The 21,081-nt window shown below is 39.0% G+C and overlaps 2 protein-coding genes across 4 annotated transcripts; both read left to right on the forward strand.

Annotated features, from left to right (window-relative positions):
* Nucleotides 1-157: 157 nt before the first annotated feature.
* On the forward strand, nucleotides 158-13,756 carry scml4 (Scm polycomb group protein like 4). Of its 2 annotated transcripts, none has more exons than XM_067482555.1 (7): nucleotides 158-613; nucleotides 3,633-3,906; nucleotides 7,812-8,014; nucleotides 8,639-8,768; nucleotides 10,528-10,737; nucleotides 11,583-11,728; nucleotides 12,018-13,756. In XM_067482555.1, the coding sequence occupies exons 1-7, from the start codon at nucleotides 581-583 to the stop codon at nucleotides 12,141-12,143; spliced, it is 1,122 nt and encodes a 373-aa protein (XP_067338656.1). In that variant the 5' UTR covers nucleotides 158-580; the 3' UTR covers nucleotides 12,144-13,756. The 2 variants fall into 2 exon arrangements, with proteins under 2 accessions (XP_067338656.1, XP_067338655.1); XM_067482554.1 differs by having other exon boundaries at nucleotides 161-613; nucleotides 10,525-10,737.
* Nucleotides 13,757-14,039: 283 nt separating this feature from the next.
* Nucleotides 14,040-14,813, forward strand: LOC137102741 (mitoregulin-like). 2 transcript variants are annotated; one of them, XR_010911265.1, is made up of 2 exons: nucleotides 14,040-14,355; nucleotides 14,537-14,813. XR_010911265.1 is itself a non-coding variant. In XM_067482556.1 (2 exons), exon 1 carries the CDS (start codon nucleotides 14,132-14,134, stop codon nucleotides 14,300-14,302), a length of 171 nt encoding a protein of 56 aa, XP_067338657.1. In that variant the 5' UTR covers nucleotides 14,051-14,131; the 3' UTR covers nucleotides 14,303-14,305; nucleotides 14,537-14,813. The 2 variants fall into 2 exon arrangements, 1 of the variants encoding a protein (XP_067338657.1); XM_067482556.1 differs by having other exon boundaries at nucleotides 14,051-14,305.
* The last annotated feature ends 6,268 nt before the right edge of the window (nucleotides 14,814-21,081 follow it).

Consider the following 21,081-nt stretch of genomic DNA (forward strand, 5'->3'; position numbering starts at 1 on the left):
GATACAAATGGAGAGGAAATGCAGACAAACGTAAATTATTATGGGGCACCAGTGATAATTCAAAAATCGTGATTCCGAATTTCGTTACTTTATCTGGCATCAGGCCAAACACCCACTCCATGTCTGTCAAGCAGTGTTTTAGTGGGAGAAAAAGGGGCTGAACCTCTTCAGTTTGAGTGCTCGCATTTTATTTACAACCCCCTATCTCTCCCTGTCTACTGAACCAGTACAGGTAAATGAGATGCCGCTTTAAAGCCTGATAGGAAAATTATCCACAACAGCAACGCTTCTGTTAACGATTCAGCAAGTCGCTTCCCCCCCCTCCCCTCTAACTGGAGCCCTTGAGGACGTTTCCAACTCCTGCCAAAATTTCCGGATAACGTCGGAAAAGGTGAAACTGCGGCTCTTCATCAGCAGCTTCGCGGCCAGCAGACTCCAGACCAGCCCGCGGAATTCGCTCCTTTGCTTGTGGCGCATCTGCAGGGGGAGGAACCCGGACCGATCCAGGCCGAGACTCCCTCCTGGTGCTCCATGCGCCGGATCCCGGTGTGTACGCGGTCAGCCTGCTGTGGAGACATGGATGTCGGCTACTGAATCAACCCCCCCGAGACAGGTAAAGCTACGTACCAAAGAACTTAAAGGCAGTCTACCCTAACATTTATGACTGTTTTTTGTAGTCTATTAAATATATAATATATAATATTTTTCTTGCACCACACCAATCACTTTTATGTGATACATTTCAATATGTAATCCGTTAACTAGGGACCCTCCTCCAAGCAGCCAAATTTTGCTCGAGCACCGGAACACACAGAGATGGTGTGTGTGCGTGTATGCGTGTGCGCGCGTGATTTCTGCAGAATCTGCTTAGGTCAGGTCAGCGGAGGTCAGTGAAATTCCCTACAGAATCTCTACGGAAAGTTGAATGCTGTAAATGTTTGCACTTGGAGTAAGTGTTACATTGGTGTATTTCATTTCATTGCATTTTATCTACAAATTTTACCTTGGGATCAGAAAGGCTGAGTAGCAGTGGAGACATCTAAGCTAAAACCAACGTCTGAGACCAATAATAATATCATAGGCAGAATATGTAGTACACACTGAGGTGACTCTGAGACGTGGCTGCCCATTTGTTTTTGGTGAAAGAAACTAATTTCAATTTCATGCATGCCAGCAAACCTCAACCGTGCCTCTAAATCTGTTGATTTCATCACTTCTTTTTTAATGAAGAGGCCTATTGTGCATTTTTAGACAAACAATTATTAGAGAATAGCCCACAGTTGTTGCTATTATGGCACCACCACAAGGACATTAACATGTTAGTTCTGAACCCCTTTTCCAGCAATGTTTGAGAAAGCTTTCTAATAAAGCAAAGATGGTTACCATTGAATGGCAGAGCAAAAATGGTTACAGGTTGGCACATTATCGGTCCTTTCATAGTGATCATGCAAAAAGTGAAGGTGAAGGTGAAGAGGCTTTCACACCAAAACACAAAAGTGCAGCATTGTGCTGATGAAGGCCAGTGCTCACAATGAGAAGGCTGCTGTAGTAGCTCTTAAACACCTATGAAATTCAGTACACAATGCTACAGCATTTCCTGCTGGTCGCTACCCAAATATAATACAAATATACTGTAATTAAAGACAGGGACTAAATTTGGAGTCTATAAATCCTGTATATATTTTGTTATGCAAATAAATAAATAACTGTCATAATTTTTTCCCACAGATCAAACTAACTGAATTAAAGATAATTGATAATAAAAAACTACTTATTGTACCCGTACACTGACAATACCACAATTACTGGCTAAACGTCATGTGCAAATACGTGGCCTTACCTTTTGTACCACATTCTGATTTAAATGAAGCGTTTAATATTAAAACCAGAAAACAATAACATGCCACTTAATTTAATTTATATCTATTAATTATTTTCCAGTATGAGTCAAGGTTCAATGACATGCACTTTTCCTTGCAAAACGTAAATGTTGTCTTTCGCCTTTAGTTGAGAAATAGCTATATAAGTGGTAGTTTGTAGGTCAACGGTCTGGTCCGTTATTTGCAGAACAAATTTTGTGTGGGAATAGAAATGGAAAAGCCCGTAGAACTGTTTTAACCTGTAAAGAAGGTGTCGAATGTGGGATGAGTTACTGTTGGTCACACCCTTCAGTGATAAAACGGAGTGATAACAAGCCTGTCTAGCACTTTCCTCATCTCTTCTTGTATCTTCTACACGTTATGGAAATGAATAGCAGCTGTGTGTGTGTGTGTGTGTGTGTGTGTGCTCGTGTGATGCTTTTAAAGAAACCTCTCAAGCAGTGATACTCCTGGCGGGACTCCAAGCCACAAGTGTTTTAGTAAAGTGGAAAGATAAAGTAGTTCTCTGCTCCCATGGGACTCACAGCCTTTTGATACAAACACACGCAGAAGTGTGTGTGTATGTGTGCGTATGTGTGTGTGTGTATGTGTCTGTGTGTAAAGAATCACTTTCATTCATGATTTGGTTTTTAAGATTACTTGTTTGATTTTTATGAAGTGCTATTGAATATAGACGGGAGAATTTTGTAGCTAAATCTGTTCTTTACTCTTTTCTCTTGTTTTATTTTCTTGTTTTTTTGTCATTTCTTATATTTCTCATTACATTGTTTTTACACACCTTTGTGTTACAAACACAATTCACTTATTTTTTTTGTTGTTTGAAAATGTCATCATCCTCAGAGATTGAATCCCAGTACTCCAATAATTAGCCTCTAGTGCTATATGTTGTCATATGCATTATGCTCTTCTATGATAAATTTGTACTCCAATAGTATTTTTTTGTCACTTGTGAAGCTCTGGATTTAACTCCTTGTATAAACCCATAGACTATATAATTACTATATATGTTTAGCAATACAGTAATATTTAGTAGTAGAAACTTACCCTTTAAGTAGGTGAACAAAACACTTTAACAAGCTAAATAAAGCTCTTGTTACTCTGAGTTGTAACTAGATAGAACTGGGTAAAAGGGTGATAATGAGAATATTTTCATTACCGCTAACAAGTCAACGAGCTTCCCTCTTTCACCCCTTCGCCCTCTTTGTTTCTTCCATCACAGAGGAAACTGAAAGCTTCGTTAGTTAAAGTTAATCAGTAAATCCAGCACCCTGGAGGCCAAACTGCATTCACTTTAATGCACAATAGACACATTGTCCCCAATATCTTATCATTAGTGAAGCCTCGTTCTTCCATTAGCCTTTCGGTTCATTTCTTTGACCTCTGAATATACACTATAACAATTACACACCCGCATCTCCCAGTTTCTGTTTGTCTTTCAATGCTCCTTCTACTCTCTGTGTCTTTTTTCATTCCCCCTGTTTCCTTCTGTTTGGCTGCTTCCTACAATTTTAAAATTCATTTTAGGGTTGAAAGAACCCAAATTAATTTCTAGAAGACATGATTAATGTTGAGACATGGAATATAGGGGAACCTTATTTTTAGGGGATGGGTGATTTCTAGAATACTGATTCAAATTAAAAAGTGCTTGTGTATACATTTGGATTGAGCCTGTTGGCCTGTGCGTCACACGTTTTTCATCACAGTGATAAATGTATATGATAGTTTTTGGCTGATTTGTTTCTGTCCCTTCAGTGTGATGTATCTCACCCATCCTTGGTGGATTGCAAGGGCATGAGACTGCGAGGAGGGCAGCATTCTAACCCCAACTCCCACCTGGAACTGGCCCATCCACCACTTCCTGTTAGCTGGTTCCCTGGCGTCCTGAGTAAAGGCGTTCGACTGCGTCTGCGTCTGGATCGCCGTGACGACCAGGGGCGGAGCTGCTGGCAGCTGGTGGATTTGGAGGCTGAGTCAGAGCCAGTCGGACGTAGATTGAGAAGCCAGGCCTCTCACTCCTGCACGCAGAGTAAGAGTTGGTCTTAAATAAGTGAATCTCACCACTTTTTATTTGGCCACATTACAAATATTTGCTAGATTTTAAGTGCATCAAACCTTTATTAGTGCAATCTAATATTTAGTTTTAATTGCAATTCAATATCAGTGGTGGAAAAAAATAAAGTGAATATACTTTGTAACAATCAGAAGCCCTGCGTTCCAAATAGGAAACAATTATTCATGAAATATTATTTTATTATTGTATTGTTAAGTAAGTAGAGTTCTCCTAAAAATGTAGTGGAGTAAAAACTACAGAAATGCAAATGTCAAGTTCAAAGGGTTTTAGCTTGTCCCTTCAGGGGTCGCCACAGTGGAATGTGTTCCGCATGTTGATTTGGCCTGAGTTTTTAAGCCGGATGCTCTTCCTGCTGCAACCCTCTTACTTTTATCCGGGCTCGGGACCACCACCGAGGTTGCCCTTGGTAGCTGAGCAGGGCCATACCTGGTGGGGTGGGATTCGCACCCGTCTTCATATCCCCGATGTTTTTGCCATTGAGCCACCAGGCCCCCTTGCAGAAATGTAAATGCGATATACCTGAATTGTAAAGGGGAAGAAATAGAAATCATTGAAAACTAAATCTAAGTAGACGACTAAATGTAATTAGTTACTATACTCCATTGTTTAACATTATTAGAGGGACTAAGAAATCAACATCAAATGCCCGCATTATAGGTTTATACTGTTTACATATATGAATGAATGAGTTTAATGAATGAATAATATAAATATGTGTGAGTGGGTGTGTGTCTATAGAACAACACATAGTGTAATTCTGGATGGAATTTATTAAACTGCCCCCCCCTCACCTCCGTCCCCTGCTCCTGGAGTGTGCTGCTTTATGAGGGGGCTCTGTGGAGATAAGGAGAGGCAGTGTGTGTGTGTTTGTGTGTGTGTGTTTGTGTCTATTTAATACACACATCATTGTTTATATGTTTATTTATTCCCACCTTATCACATGACTCTGGTGCAGGATCCGATTTCACTGTCTGTTACCATGGTGACGCCCTGCCTGAGCTGTAAATAAATTCAGGGGGTTTGTTACATTGTTACATTGATTACAGAGCAGACATACACAAACACACACACACACACACACACACACACACACACACACACACAGAGACACGCACTAATCTACGTACAAGCAGAGAAGTGGATATAGTTTCTAGTTAAAACGCTAATATTTTATGCATAAATTGTGGTGTGAGACTGTTTGTATATATGTGTAGGTGTTCAGTTTAGTTAGGCATTAGCATAACTCTCTTCAGTGCAGTTTCTTCTCTGCATAAGTGAAAACTGATACAAATCTCCATTCCCTGAAGCTGGTGATTAAGTTATGCTAATCATTGCTGATCATTGCTGCATTGCTGTGGCCATAACGCTGAGCTCCAACAGCTTTCACACGCCTTCCTCTGCCATGCAGCTTCCAAAGGAGACATTATCCTGTAGTCGGAAAATAAAATTGGGCATAGGGTTCACTGGTTGCCTAATTGCTTAATTAGGCATAAACAAATTAGGCTGTGGTCCCAAATGTATTGTGTTAGGGTGCAGTGCAGTGGTGCAAAGCTTGCACGCTCGCTTGCAAAAAAGTGCGTTGTCTCATATTGTCACTCAGTGTTAATGGGCTGCCCCCCAACACATCCAATTCTTTTAAGTAAAAGATGATTATCTGTTCTCTCTCAGTCTGTCTTTGCCTGTAATGTGATGTGCTGTAATGGGACAAGACTGATTGAGGAGGGACATCAGCATTAATCTAACTGTGTAATTACTTTTATGATTTATGAGTTCCTTCCTTCACGCAGCCTCTCTGCCATCATAGTCAGTGGAGATTAAGTGTGTGAACGTGTGCCAGCACTCAGTATCATAGCGTTATTGTCCTGACCTTGCTGTTTATTGTTTCTTTTTTATTATCATGTATGAGCTTGAAGTAATGAAACACTACAATTTGTCGGGCTTGTCACATTCAGTGTTCAAACAGCGTGTGAGCCACTGCTTTACAGCTGGCTCCTGACAAATCTTTTTACACAGTGTGTGTGAGCGAGGGCACGCCGGCGTTTGATCCTCCCTTTGAAAGGCTAACCTGATTTTGATTAGTGGTAAAACCCACAAATGTGGCTTTGAAAGAGAATCGGCATAGCAACCTGAGTGAAACTAATCGATATGTGGCGGGAAAAGGGTAAAGCCAGAGCTGTACTCTACATTTTGTAGCCTTTAAAAGCAAATAAGCATGGTGTACTGCAGCCTGCTTTTTCTTTTAATATCTGCACCTCAGCAGGGAAACACACACAACCTTGCCTATGGCTGGTCTTTTCTTTCCTTGAGTGTTTTTTTTTTTTTCATTATAGATAAAACAAAAGCTGCAAACTTGAGCTGACTCAAAGTCAGAGGTAGTCTATAAATAAAAAGAAGGCAGAGAGCTTTGACAGGAGTATAATCTTTCAGAACAAACAAAAGCAGGAGAGTAATCCTGAAGGAATTCTACTTTATCTTTTCATGTTTACAAAAAACTGATAACTCTAACTACAGTCAGTCTGTGTAATAAAAGTTCAAGCATTTACAAGTAATTAAAATATGTATTATATTGTTATATTTGTTACATTTTCTTCACTTGTCTTGTCACGAGACTATGCTGCTTGTGCAGACATTTATTTCTTTAGAAATAATTTCGAGTACAGATTACAGATTGTAACCCAAACGCTTGTAGCACAAAAGCACGGCACAGCTTGAATCCCTTGTCACCCGCTCTAAGCTTTTTTTGAAGACAGATGAGAAAAACCCTGAGCTGCTGCAACTGTAATTACATTAAAGTCCTGCACAGCCACACACAGACACACACAGACATTGCTTTGAGCTCAGCACGTCTGCCGGCTGCCGCGGGATGTTAGAGGCGTGTTGCTATGACGACTGAAAGGGGACACAGAGGAAGGGGGTTAGGGTAGAAGGGAGAGGGAGGAGGGGTTCTTTTGGAGGAAGGTGGTCGGAGATTGAGGAAGAGAGAGAAAGAGAGAGAGAAGCATGCAGAGTTGCCGGTGTCTTGACAGTGAGAGCAGAGAGCAGTAGAGGCAGACTCCATCAGGGGAATATCTAGAAACCTGCTGCTGGAGTGAAGCATCACACATACGGGGATTACTAGACAGCTGTGTACATGGTAGGCGATGCTCAGAATGATACATTTGGGTTCATTTTGAAGCCTTTTCTTTGTGGTTTGAGAAAGAGGGTGGAAGGCATCATGCATATTCAGATGCCCTGTCTGTCTGTGTTCCTGTTACTCTTCTTTCTGCAGTGACAAATTATTTGTCATCATAGGAAGTGGATTTAATTCACTAAGAAAATTCTGTGTGTACTGACTGTTGAAGTCTGAGCCATGTGGATGAATAGTACCAGGACAAACACTGGAAACCACTGTTTGTATGTGTGTGTGTGTGTGTGTGTGTGTGTGTGCGTGTTTGTGATCGTGTGCACTTGTGTGTGTGTGTGTTAATGTGCACTTGATTTATTGTTCAATTGTGGGGTGTTGTGGCTATATGTGCTTTGCTTTCACTTCCTCAGTGTTTGTGTGTGTGTGTGCGTGTGTGTGTGTGTGTCTGTGTGCATGGCTTTGTCTCTCTGTGCAGTAATGATATTTATTGCAATCTTTGCAGTTGGAGAAGGGGGAGGGGTTGGGTGGAGGACAAGGCTTTCTGTGGCTTTGTTTCTACTATTTTGTATAGTTTTTAAATGCATTGGTGTGTGTGTGAGAGTGAGTGTGTGTGGAGGGGGTAGTCTTACATGTACGTATAAATTTCCGCTCTAGCTTGAAGCCGGTGCAGTGGTGCGTGCAGTTTAAAGCTGCCACTTCCTGTTACTTTCAATTTAATAATTTTTCTATCTGTCAGGTCTGATGAGTACCCCTTCTGCTGGCTCAGAAATGCAGACTCCTGCTCTTGGCCCCCAGTTCTTAACAGGGCCCCAAGGTAAGGTACCTGGCAGAAAGAGAGGGCGACCTCCTATCCGTAAGCTGGAGTTTCAGAGTCACTATGTAGAAGCTCTGTCTCCCCTCAAGGTCCCGAAGAAGAGAGGGAGGAAACCTGGCTTTAAGGTCAGTGAGTAATTTTTTTCTATCCGTGTTAACCTTGATATGGGTTTTCTTTTGCCGTAAGAGTTAGCACATTAACACAGGATAGATTCAGGTACAGTTTTTAGTGTTGGCAACCTGCACAGCACCTAATCACTGTAGAATTAAATGGACTTCAAATACAAATGTGTTCTGTCAAATGAGTATGAGATGCGTAACTGAAACACTCGCATGCAGAGTGAAACAAGCGGTAACCTGCACATTTTATTATATAGATGTGCTATAACATGGCATTGCTGTGTTTAATGTCTTTACAATGTTCTTCTAAACATAAACAGTCCTTTTGTGTTTCCTCATGGCATAAAGATTTTGAAAAGCTGATTTGATCCGTGCATAGAATCAAACTTTGCACATTGTCGGATGTTACAAATCAGTCCTGCATTATCTCTGTTAGCAGTATTATTGATATTATTATACCTCTTGGTGCTGGGATTGGCCCATGTGTCTATTGTTGGTTTGGTACTGATATTATGTGTGAATGTATAATGAGAATTGCGGCTAATGACTACTTGCTTTCCTATCTATTAAACGGTTCATATATTATTATAGAAACAGCATTGATACATGTGTTTGTGTGTATGCCTATAGCTGAAGCCCAGGATGGTGATGTCCCCACTGGCTAACTCTCCTCCCAGCAGCACACCAGAACCTAACATGGGCTCCATCCCCCAAGATGCTGCTATCGTCCCCCACTCTGCCACGCCACAGGTCCTGACAGGTAACACCACACAAACACACAACTATTTTAGACCTACTTTATACGTACAGTTAACCTAACCTTGTGTTACTTTGTGGTATGAAATGGGTCCTCTCTTCCTCTTTTTTGTTGTTGAACTAAACTACATGCTTTGTGTGGTGTGCTCTGTCTTTGTTCTCTAAATACACAGTAAGATGTCCTCTGTGAGGAGATATGCTACATCTATTCCTTGTACTGTGCATCTCTGTGTATCAGATCAAAATCAGCACAGTTGTCTGTTGGTTGATGTTTACATGCCTTTAAACATAACCCAAACATGTCTTTGTTCTAATTCCCTTCCAGTCTTCTTGATTTCTTTTTCTTTTCTCTTCAGGCCCTGGAGAAAAGCAGGAATCTTTCATTCTTTTGCAGAAAACATCCTTTCTGTCCTGATTTCACTTTTTTCCTTTCCCCCTTTTTACTCTGTCCTGCCCTGAATAAGCAAATATTTAAAGACAGTCTTCAGTGTATTTGAGGTTGGAATGGAAATCTAGCATCATGTCAGGAACTAGCAGCTTGCTCATTGTTCTAGCAAATCATGAAAAGGGTTTGATGTCAGACAGTAGACATACAGAAGCAAAGCACACGGAGACACAAACCAGCTTGCTCCCTGTGGTGCCACACTGACAGATATGTAAATCATTTCTCTAGTGAAATGGAGAAGCTTTTCAAAAATAGTCCTTGTATTTATATATATTTTTGGAGATGCTGTCAAAGCAACATACATTCCTATTAAAACGCTGATTATTTAGTTCAATTCTTTTTTAAACTTTATCGAAAAAAGTATTGCTGGTGTAGCAGACTCAGATGTGCAGTAGTTTAGATTTATATTGTAAAATGGATAACAACTATGTCTGTATCTTATGAACTAAATATTGAGCATTTACTGTAGCATATAATGCCAGTTCTGAGCTGTGTCAATGTACATGCGTCCGAAATCACATGCACAGATCTTATCACATAATTGAATTTTCACAACACAAAAAAATACATTTGGCCTTTGTAAGCACAATTTAGAGGTGATTCAGAATCATATTATTTCCATTTTCCATCCATTTTACAAATCTGTCATCAAGTAAATTTAAAACTGCCCAGCTCTTGCATAACCAGCAGGCATCTGCATTATTGACAAGCAAAAACACAGTTGGCACAAACTGACCAGATTGAGAGAAATTAGCTTTTTACAGCCTCACTTCCATACAATTACAAGCTGAAGGGAAGTTAACTCAGCTTTCTTTAATTTTAGCTGTATATTTACTAAAGTCATTATTTTACCGAAATAATAAATGTGACTGCTGTCTAATATAGTATGTTTTCTGTAAAGTTAAATATCTGATGGACAGTTGCACTTTTTAAAAATGTCTGATGGAAATCCTTTGTACAAAACTGTGTTTAATGTGATAATATACGTCCTACTGTCTGTTTGCAGAGTCTTTACAGCTGCAGTCTACATAGGCACAGTGCTGTTTGAAGCTAAATACTAAGACATGATGACTTTAGTGTGTAAGCATGCTGACATATGTTCACACATGGTAACACCACAACATCCATACAGGCAAGGCTGCCCTATGAATTTACTGGCATTACTTTGCAGATTTTTTGGTAATTATATTGTACATGCTGAGCTATTTGAGCCAGAAACAGAAAGACCGACATGTGTGGAGTCAGGCAACTAGCAAGGCTATAAATACAACATTTTCTAGAGGCCCTAAGTCACTTCCTGTAATTTCTCTTCCAGCAGAGACGCCAATGCCTGATGACTTCTTATGTGACCCACCGGTTGACTCCAAACGCTACGCTGTAGATCCCAGCGACTCCGCCTTTAACATCATGGCATCACAGTACCCAACAAAGCACTCATACAGTTACCGTGGCAGTTGCTGCTCAACCTCAGTAGCCGTGTGTAGACAAGCATCAAGCCCAGGAAGCTTCCAGGATGGAAACAGACATGGTGAGGCTACATTTGGTGTCTGATTTTGTTGATTCGTTTGTGTTCATTGATGAATGAACACAAGTGAATACGTGGTTTTACGTATTCCATGTAAATAAAGTAATTGCAAATATATATTAGTATATATAAGTATATATTATAACCAGAGCAAACCACAACTTTAGAAGCTATATTAAAATTGACAGTTTCAGCTATTGTGTTGGATTTTATTCAAAATTACAGGTGTACCTAATAAAGTGGACACTGAGTGTATATTGGTAAATAGGCATAGTTAAATGTAAAACGGACACAGTTATGAAATTAGATTGCAATCTGATTGCAAAACTAATTAAAAATAATTAAAAAGCTATGACTTAACTGATTCCTTTTGTTTGCAGTAGTAACATTCAAACTGTGATTAGAGTCTCCACAGGTTGCCTGGCAACCTCATGTAAATGAGAAGATTAAGTTACTGCATCCTGCCTAACTAATTTTACAATAAACATAATGTAAAACCACATACTGTCATTTTTACACATTTTGTACAAATTAAGCAAACAAGATATAATGTGCTAATTGGTGAGTTGCAGTGGTGCTGGCAGGCACACGTGGTGTCAAACTATATCAGGTCTACCTCACCATTTCCTGTCTTTGTGCACAGCTGTAGCTCCATATTTAATGGACAGGCATGCATGGGTAAAGCTTATCAAAGAATACCAAATGTGTTTTTTTTTTCCTAAATTGATATTACTTTTTTAATTCCCACTGTTTAACTGTGGGTTTGCCATCAGTAAGTGTATTGTTAATTTGGATTTCGACCATTTTAATGATTTGAGCATAACATCGCGGTTACCTGTGCTACATAGGCTATAGTTCAATACCAGACTCTGGAGAGAGCAAGCGTCCTGCTGATAAGGACCCATCCAGCTGGGGTGTGGAGGAGGTGGTGTGGTTCATTAAGGATGCTGACCCCCAAGCCCTGGGACCCCATGCTGAAGCCTTCAGAAAACACGTGAGTCCAAACCTTTTAAACTTGTGAGTAAACGTGGTGCAAGTCAGTGCATGCTTCAGCCCCTTGGAAGATGTGGGGCACTTCAACCTAAAACAAAATTAGTTACGAAATGACTTTAGCTCTATTTATTCATCGCTCGATTCCATGTCGTCCTGAATATAAATCAGCAGATATGGAAAAGTAAATAAGCATTGTTGCAACATTTATTGAGGTCTGGCCTTAAGCCATATTGCAAACCTTTTAACTTCCCCTAAGCGCGTTAGTAACACAGCTCTGTGGTATGTTTCAGGAGATAGATGGAGACGCTCTGCTCCTGCTTAAAAGTGAGATGATGATGAAGTATCTGGGACTGAAGCTGGGACCTGCGCTCAAACTCTGTTACCACATTGAGAGGCTCAAACAGAACCGGTTGTGATTTGCTGCTGAGGAGCCGCTACATGAAACTCAACCTGGGCTGATTCTTCTGGACTTTCACTCACCTGCATCACATGATTCCACATCATGATTTTGTGCAAATCTTAATCATGGATGCCCTACCAAACACCTCTGAAGACCTACAAAGATCTTTACATGCTTGTATGGTGCTTACCTCAGTATATTTAAACTTAAAGAAGTCTTACTGCTGCTGTCTTTTAAGATAATCGTCTTATGGACTAATGAAGTTTATTCAGGTAACTCTCAAACTCTTCACTAAGCAGATGTGACCATCAGCTAGTGCAAACTACTATTTTGCTGAGCTGGTCAAACAACAACAACAACAACAAAAAACTGTTTCTGACATTTTGGGACCCGCCAGTCATGTATCTGGGATCCTAAATTAGTTTTTCCATACCAACAATCCTTAGATCTCTATTTAAGTAAATTAGCATTAAACATGTTTCATCTTAAGATTAATTATTTTCAGCAATATGTGAAACATCTGTTTATCTTAGTATTAATAAATGTAAAACTACAGAAAAACTTAGAGACACATGAGAAGTATTACTATTATTACCACAAAGAAAAGAGAAGTAAAGCGATTCAAACATATTTACCACAAACCACAACTCAGTGCTGAGAGAATACACGGTGAAGTGATTAGGTGCTACTAGGACGAGGTAAGAAACTGACTTGGCCTTTATAAACATGACAGGAAGGAAAAGAGAGTCAGACAGACACTTGTTTTTTTCATCATGTTCACTTGAACTGCATATGATGTTACGCTTGCTGGTTTTAAAATGACAGTATTGAGGTGTAGGCCACTGTACAACCTTCGTGGAAAAGTCTTTTAGAAGGTTGCAGATTGGTGTGAGAAAAAGCTACTTGTTGCAAACTCATACAACTTGGTGCTATCTGAAACCTTTACTGGCACTACATCCTAACAATACAGTACAATACATTACAATACAATATACAGTAATACCTCTTTTCAAACAATTCATTACTATCTCTGTGCCACATTTGAATAAGGCTACATTTTAAATTCCTCTCATGCAATGCCTCTTCATTCATTTCTTGTGAGGTCTGCCAGATGATAAAGCAGTATTTCATCTCCAAACTGTAAGAAGAAACAGTTAAGTAAGATGTATTGAGCATTAATAACAATTTTGGCAGCCACCAAATGCAACTTTGTCATAATAACTTGTACAGATGACTACCTATAAATGCATTATTGGTCAATCTCATGACACATGTGAACACAATGCTTTTTTGAACTTATTGTACAGCACTTGTTACTCTTTTTGTGTTTGTTTGCTTAAATTTAAATCTGTGCCACCAACAAGTGGCATGTGTGAAGTACAGCATGTAAGTCTATGTATGAATTCTTTATTTTATAATTCTTTCTAGCTCATGTGGAATATGGTCTGTTTGTTTGTTGTTTTTGTTGTTGTTTTTTTAACCTTAAATCTGATCATTTGATTTTGCAGATTTGAAACAAACACTTGGAGCATTACACAGAACCGGTTCTACAAACTTAACATTTCCTGATGTTTTTTTACGAATTACTGAATCAATTTTGACACGTTATTGTTTTTAAATAAAGTTTTCTCTGACAAAATAGTTTTTGTTTTTTAATGAGCTATGACTACATTAGTATTTCCTGTTAGTGTAAAGTGTTTCTAAGGGGATATTTAATTAATAATCATCAATTAACAGTTATAAATACAACTACTACAACCACTACTACCACTACTGATAATAATAAAACAGCAGCAGCATCGCTGGTAGTGGCAAATAAATAACTACACATCCATTGTTCACTATAATCGTCGAAAGGTTTCCGTCGGAATTTTATTTTCAAGACCGCGAGATTAACGTGTGTGGGTTATCGCGTGATTACACTCGGCTCACTTCCTGTTTCAGCGCACTACAAATTTTCATACTGCCTTCTCAAACGTGATCGTCTGTCAGCCAGAGGTGAATATGGCAGACGTCTCGGAGAGGACGCTACAGGTCGCTGTCGTGGTTTCTTTCGCTGCCGGCTTCTTTGCGGGGTGGCAGGCCAACAGAATGAGGAGGCAGTTCCTGGACTGGAGGAAGAAACGCCTGCAAAATAAACTGTCAGAAACACAGAAGAAGCTGGATTTAGCTTGAACGGTAACGTCAGCGTGAAATTTGAATGACTAATGGCTGGAAGACACAGGCCTGTAAGCATTAGACGAGTTTCCTCCTGTGTGTGTCCCCAACATGGACACTGGTGAACATTTAAGTATAAGAGAACTCGTGAACTTGACACTGAGCAGTTAATTCGTTAGTTTTAATACTTGTTTTCACTAGTGTCATAATTGCTATTGTAAATGCCAATATATAATATCCTTTACTTTCCAGGTGAGGGGCTCTCCATTGTGGATTAATGCTGAACTGCTGGGTAGAGCTTCTGGATCCTGGGTGTGATGCTGTGTGTTATTACAAGCACAAGATGACATGTTCCCACCACACCTTAAAGAACTCAAGACTCAACATGACAGCTCTGTGAAGCTCAGCTTATTTTCTGCCCATATACACTAATATGGAAGAAGTGGGGAATCCTGCTTTAATGTTGTTCCAGCATGTCTTCGTTTTTGTTTCATTTCTCATCAAATAAATTATATTTTTTATGTTCTTCCCACTGTGTGGTTCACTTCAGGATTACAGCTTTCAGGCACTAACCTTACAGGTTTTCTCATCTGTTTGCTGTGAATATTTAATCTTCCTTAAAATTGCATGAAACTCTCAAAAATATATTTTTAATGTTCAGAACTTGTAGGGGTGGGAGTTCAACCAGGTCAGTGTTCTGCATTTCATTCCCCCACTATTCCAACCAATATCCTAATTAAGGTCAGGGAATTTGTTTTTGTGTCACTATCTTAGACTGGGGGGTAACTTTGCATTGCTCCTTTAGATATTTCCAAAACAAGTTTTCAAGAAAAGGTTCTTGAATTATTCAGAATAAAAGAGGTGGACCTGAAGCCAACTGGCCATTAAATTTCAGTAGAAATAAAACTATAATCACTTAAGAGTTTTTCAGGTTTTGCTTTATGTGATTGCACCATCTGCTGGATGAACATGGGAAACACAACTCAAACATGGACTGTCAGACACCAAGGTCATAGATTGTATTAATGTTAGTGTATGATACTAAGTATAATTTTATTTAATGATGTGTTTAAATCTGACACATCACCCAAGTAAGACAAGTTAAAAGGTCAAAGGAAGAAACAACGATATACTTTTTGACAGTTCATGTAATGCTTGATGCAGAATTTCTCTGTGCCATAATAAATGCATTTTTTGGACCAAATAACTTTAACTCAGGATTGAATTACCAGTTTTTATTTAGAGCTTTCAGTTTGAAGTTTTGGTTTGGTGTTTGTGATTCTTTTATAAAACTACAGTTTCAATTGTCAAGAATGACCTTTTACATTAATATATTCTGATTAGAAAATAACTTTCTATATTAGTATTTTAACGGTGGCTCTTTGTTGGCTTAACAATATACACATGCAAAGCTTGTCTGTAGATGGTGCTAGTGCGCTTTAATATGTTACATTATGCACACAAAACAGGTTTTTGCCTACAGCATTCTAGTCACCGGCTCTGAAATTAGATCTTGTGAGCAGATCTCTTTTTCATCATCAGCAGTCTAGCAGGCCTATTAGCTCTCAACAAGCTTTTGACGAGACCTTAAGAAGTTGTTTTTCCTGCTGCACTCCGTCAGTGGCTGAATGCGAAAGCATGTGGAGAGGGTACTACTGGAGAGGGATCAAGAAAGGTCAAGATGACTGGCAAACATCACCTTTTTGTAGAAGTCTCGATATGTTTTTAAGTGCACACAAAACAGTAGAAAAGAGCCACACGGCATATCAGTAATAAAGTGTTAACTTTACCAGAGTTTTAGAAAAGGTAACTTTGTTCAGACTTTAATTACTTGTGCATTAGACTGAAATCTAATTTCAAGCCACTCTAGACTTGTAGTTGCACTTTTGCTCACATTTTAAATTAATGGGAATGCATTAACATGTTTTGAAATGTAAGAATGCTTGATGATGTCTGATATGAACACTCTCCTTGTAGGCTCCCTTTTGAATATCTTGAATTTATATATTTTACCAAACCTGAGTATAGAAAAGCTTTCATTTATCCTCTCATATATCAGACTTGGTAGGGTTATGTTTTGTAACATAGTCGCATACTGTAATACATGGATTATCGCTACAAAAGAATGTTCTTAGGCATTTTAACTCTTTAAATTGAATCGAATGGTATAGCCTAGTTTTTTTAAGGAGAAGAAAGAGGGCTGACAGACAGCTTAGCCGACATTGTGTTGATAAATGTGCAGGCGAATGAGTGCCATGGGAAAAGTGCATTGCTGTTTGTGTTTTGGATGGTATTCTAGAGAGGGTGTTATTGTCCCTCAGTGTCTAATGCTGTGGCTAAATTGTGATGAATAGCTTGCTGGAGTGTGCTGTGTGTGCAAGCATCTGTGTAGATGGAGACTGTCCATTCCTTGTTTATTTTGTAACAAGCTGTGCGTGATTGTGTGCAACAGCAGTAGTGGTGGATATAGCGTTCAAAGGAGATGCGAGGGACAGTGATAGAAGAGATAATGTGCCAGGAAGGCAAAAGGAGAAAAGAAGGAGAGAAACAGTCAGATAGAGACAGTTCAGACTGACTGCTAGGATTGATCGGATTTTCTTAATTGGCACGTAGATCTCAGATAGTCAGTATCCTTCGCCTATATTCAGTGTGCTCAGTGAGTGTCATGTTTAATAAGCTTCCTGATTGGCTTTCTTGTTGTGTGATTGTGCCCTCTGGCTATTAGGAGACTGCAAAACAGCGAGAAGGCAAGAGTGGCAGAGAGGAGAGGAGGTAAGAAGAAAAAAGAGAAAAGAAGAGTAGGTTTATAAAGTATATCATAGAAAGCCTTTATAAGTTATAGTGCTTTAAAAAACATAGAGTTTACAACTGTGTTAGCAGCTCTGTGAGGCACAGAATTGATATGAGTAAATTGCTAACAGTGATGATGCTGCTGACCTGATGTCCAACAGGTATAATTTTTATACTGTCCACTAAGAGTATGCAAAAATATGCTGATTAGAACTAAAGTAAAGGTGACATTGATAAGATGGTAGCAGTTTTTTTGGTCAAAGAAGTTTTGACTTATCCATCCAAACTTTTACAAAATCCATTCAACACATGTGCAAACAAATGGAGGAGCCATGCATATAAACCGCATTGAAAAAACTACTGCTGACAACAAAACACAAAGATCAATGAAAGGTTTACAATGCTGTTTTCACACAATTTGACTTATTCTAGTCAAAAAAACCAAAAGTCTCACTATCAACTGAATAAAGGACCCTGAAAACCATTAACCATCATTCATTTTATCAGTTACACCTGTGCTTCTCCTCTGGCAATAATATTTGTTAATGTATATAAATATATATATATATATATGTCAGATCTCTGCTTTGGCTCTGCTGAAATTTCTGAAGTGTGAACACATTCCTTTCTATCAGTCACTAAAGGGTTGAGTATGCATAATAGCACAATAAACACACACCTCTCTCTAATCTATGAGCACACACAAATGTGCATAGCAATTTTTTACTGAGCTTCAGTTCAACACACCTCACTCACACACACACACATGTTGCTATGCTGCAAAGATTTCCATTTAAATGCTGATGTGATTATGTCTTGCATTATTTGATCAAGGCTTATTTTGTAACATCATTTCCAGGAGGCTTTTATGTTAAGGGAGAGAACAGCAACACCTCCATCCTGTTTGAGAGAGCAAGAGAGAAATTACTGTATGCAAAGGATTTCATCAACAACAGTTGAAATGAAGGGTCTTCATCACACTGGCTTATCAATCTCTAATATAATTATTCAAAATAGATCACAAGTACTACTGTGCTTTCATTTATTTTCAAAAAACAGGCTTTAAAAGCTGAAACGAATGTCTTAATTAATAGCTCAAAATAAATTAGTAATATATTGCATCTCATTTATTTGGCAGATCTCTTTTTCCAAAGACCCTTACACACATATACACAGGTGCCTTGGGGATCAGCTTCTCCAATGCTTTATAGAGCAATAATATCAAGCTTTATAGATCAATCAAAAGCCATTTACAAAATTATCTGGGTTGCCAGTTTGTGGAGAAATTCCTGCTTTATTTACACCTCCAGCAAGGAACTTGCTTTCTTAAATCTCAAAGCTGCCCAAAAGGCTTATTACTAATGCATAAAGCCTTCATATATGGCTACTTTACTATTAATAAAGCCATCACTACATTTAAGTGAGGCACTGACAAAACTTTCTCTTTGTTCTCTTCAGATGGCAAATGAAAACTTCCAGGAAGTATTCCAGGAAGGACAGCAAGCTGTTGATACAGTATGATGAACCTATTAGCATTTGTTTATTATTTATAACTGTTCCACTGACACAAAGTAGAATCGTCATCGCTAAAGCCAGTGCAGTATTCATTCATCTGTTTAGCCTATTTTCTCTTATCAGACCCACATGTACAGTAAGACCCACATGAACTGCAGATGCAATAGTTTTTTAAGGCAAAGTAATGAGCAATTTTGTTCTGATGCAACGTTATTTTTGAAAGAATTAAGGACCACATTTGGAAAGGGAAACTAAACTGCAAGGAGGTGGTTAGGGTGGGTGGTGGTCTTATAAAGTCCAAGATTGTCACAGACTCTAGAGTCACGTGTGTGGTTAGGTTAAAGTAAGAAAGTGCTTGAGAAAGATTGCTAACCCTCACCAGCTGCTGAGTGCATAAACACAACCCTAGAAAAGTTTTGCTTCCATATAAACCTGTTTTTTAAATAGTTTGTTTGGTGGTGTAATGGGTTAGAGTGTGGTGGTGTTTAGGGTTAGACAGTCACTTCCCTCTGGGAGTGCCGATACTAAGTGGCTGCACTCAGGATGCTCTGGATAAAAGCATCAAAAAAAAATGACAATTGTGCAAAGCTATATAAAGTCATGGTACAGGCCGTCTGCCCAAGCAGCTCACTTCCTGTCTGTTTTTAGTCCTCTTTAGCCCAGTGTTGCCACACTCAGAGGAGTGTTGCCTCTCCAGATGTGAGGTTAACAACACATGAAGAGTTACATGCTTTTACTGTTTTTTAGAGACGTTAATACACATCAAGATTAAAACACAGTTAATCAATTGTTTCAATATTTTTCCAAAAAATCGTTGGTTGTGTTCTTGACAGTTGCTCCAGGCTAAATGGCAAAGCGCAGCGTGGGAAAGCATTGTCTATACCTTTTTTACTCTGCTTGTTTTATTGGGGAGCACACACATTTTCATCTATGAAAGCCATTAAGCACTGCATTGTTAAAATGCAGACAGTGAAAAGCAGTATATATATTCCGGGGGGGGGAAGCATGATAGTTAGTTCGAGACAAAGACCGAGTTCTGCAGAAAGGCTAAAGATCCACTTGAAGGACACAGAGTTTTTGAAGTTTACTTCAGAAAGACGATGTAAATATGAACTGACAATGAGACCAACTTCTGTTCATTTGAAGGCTACTGATGAAAGCATTAGATGAATAGGAAAAACAAGACTAAAGGTCTATAGCCCAGCTAGTGGCCTCATGAGGCTGGAATTTGTGTTTCACACCACACAATAAAAATGAATAAAACATGGAGACACATTCTGTATCCTTAAATACACCCTTTAGCATTAGGCTTGATGTCACAAAGTACATCAAAGTAGATACTAGAGGAAAGATTGTTGGTAAAGCACTCAATGGAATTATAATAAACAGTACTACAGAGTGGAATTTGCCATATAATGTATCGACAATCAGTTGTGATACAAAACCCAAACTGTATAGCTGGTTAGTATAAAACAAATCATAATAAAAGTATCAGTAATGTTTTTTTATGGCCCTTAACTAAAAAACATGGCTTCCGAGCAAGAGAGGGACAAAACTACCCAGTGTAAAAATGTGAGATGAGTATTTAATCTCTCATCTAAATCGCTGTACCTCAGACTACATCCAGTGAGTGTATGAATGTGAGGTTTTGACCTGTTCCAAGCAGTACAGTCAGAACATTTCTATATATGTCATTGCAGAGTGCGGATCAGTAAGCTGACTGGAGTCAGTGGCCAATCTGACAGCCTGACCCCCACGCAGATACTTTATAACAGTCTTTTGCCATAGAGGCAGTCGCAGCATTGTGTTTGAAACAGTGCTTTTGTAATACACAGATCTGGTATGAACGCACTTGCCTTCACTTGAGCACAGCTGGCCAGAAACAATTTAAATGCTACATCCTACTCTGCTTTGGTTTTATTCAAAGTAATGAAGGACCATGACACACAATCCAAAAGAAAACTTGGTGTATTCAGTATTCATTGTTTGTCACATTATACATTTTAACACATTTGCCAATTACTGTCCACCCATTTGAGAAAAATAAATTTTGTCATGGGCCAAAACGTGGTTATAATTACTGCAGACCAAAAACAATGTACCTGTAAATGTGAGAAAATGTGTATGAAGGCGTGTGTGTGTGTGTTTCCCTTCATAAACATGCCACACACACTCTCTCTCTCTCTCTCACACACACACACAGCTTCAACAAGGGCAATATGCAAACGCAAAGTCTGCTTGTCGGTGGAAACTGCTTATTCCAGCTGATGGAGTGTATAATTCCAAGATTGGAATAATAATGATGGCATTGTAATTCAGATGGATAGAGCAGAAATTAGATTCTGGGGATTTTTGCATATTGTCATTATTGAGTTCTGCAACATTCTCTTCGTGAAAGTGAAATGAATAGAGAGATAGGATGGGTTTATATGTTGAACTTGCTGAAGCGTCCCAGAAGTCTCACCTTGCAGCAATTTGTGAGTATAAAGTGA

Source organism: Channa argus, chromosome 17, assembly GCF_033026475.1.
Source record: "Channa argus isolate prfri chromosome 17, Channa argus male v1.0, whole genome shotgun sequence".
In the NCBI taxonomy this organism is placed as follows: domain Eukaryota; kingdom Metazoa; phylum Chordata; class Actinopteri; order Anabantiformes; family Channidae; genus Channa; species Channa argus.

Bases quoted from the DNA above. Each gene is read 5' to 3' on its own strand.
- scml4 (XM_067482554.1), top strand. From the start codon at position 581: ATGTCGGCTACTGAATCAACCCCCCCGAGACAG. The intron at 8,769-10,524 runs GTAACACCACAC...TTTCTCTTCCAG, and splicing joins CACGCCACAGGTCCTGACAG to CAGAGACGCCAATGCCTGAT. The intron at 11,729-12,017 runs GTGAGTCCAAAC...GGTATGTTTCAG, and splicing joins CTGAAGCCTTCAGAAAACAC to GAGATAGATGGAGACGCTCT.
- LOC137102741 (XM_067482556.1), top strand. From the start codon at position 14,132: ATGGCAGACGTCTCGGAGAGGACGCTACAGGTCGCTGTCGTGGTTTCT.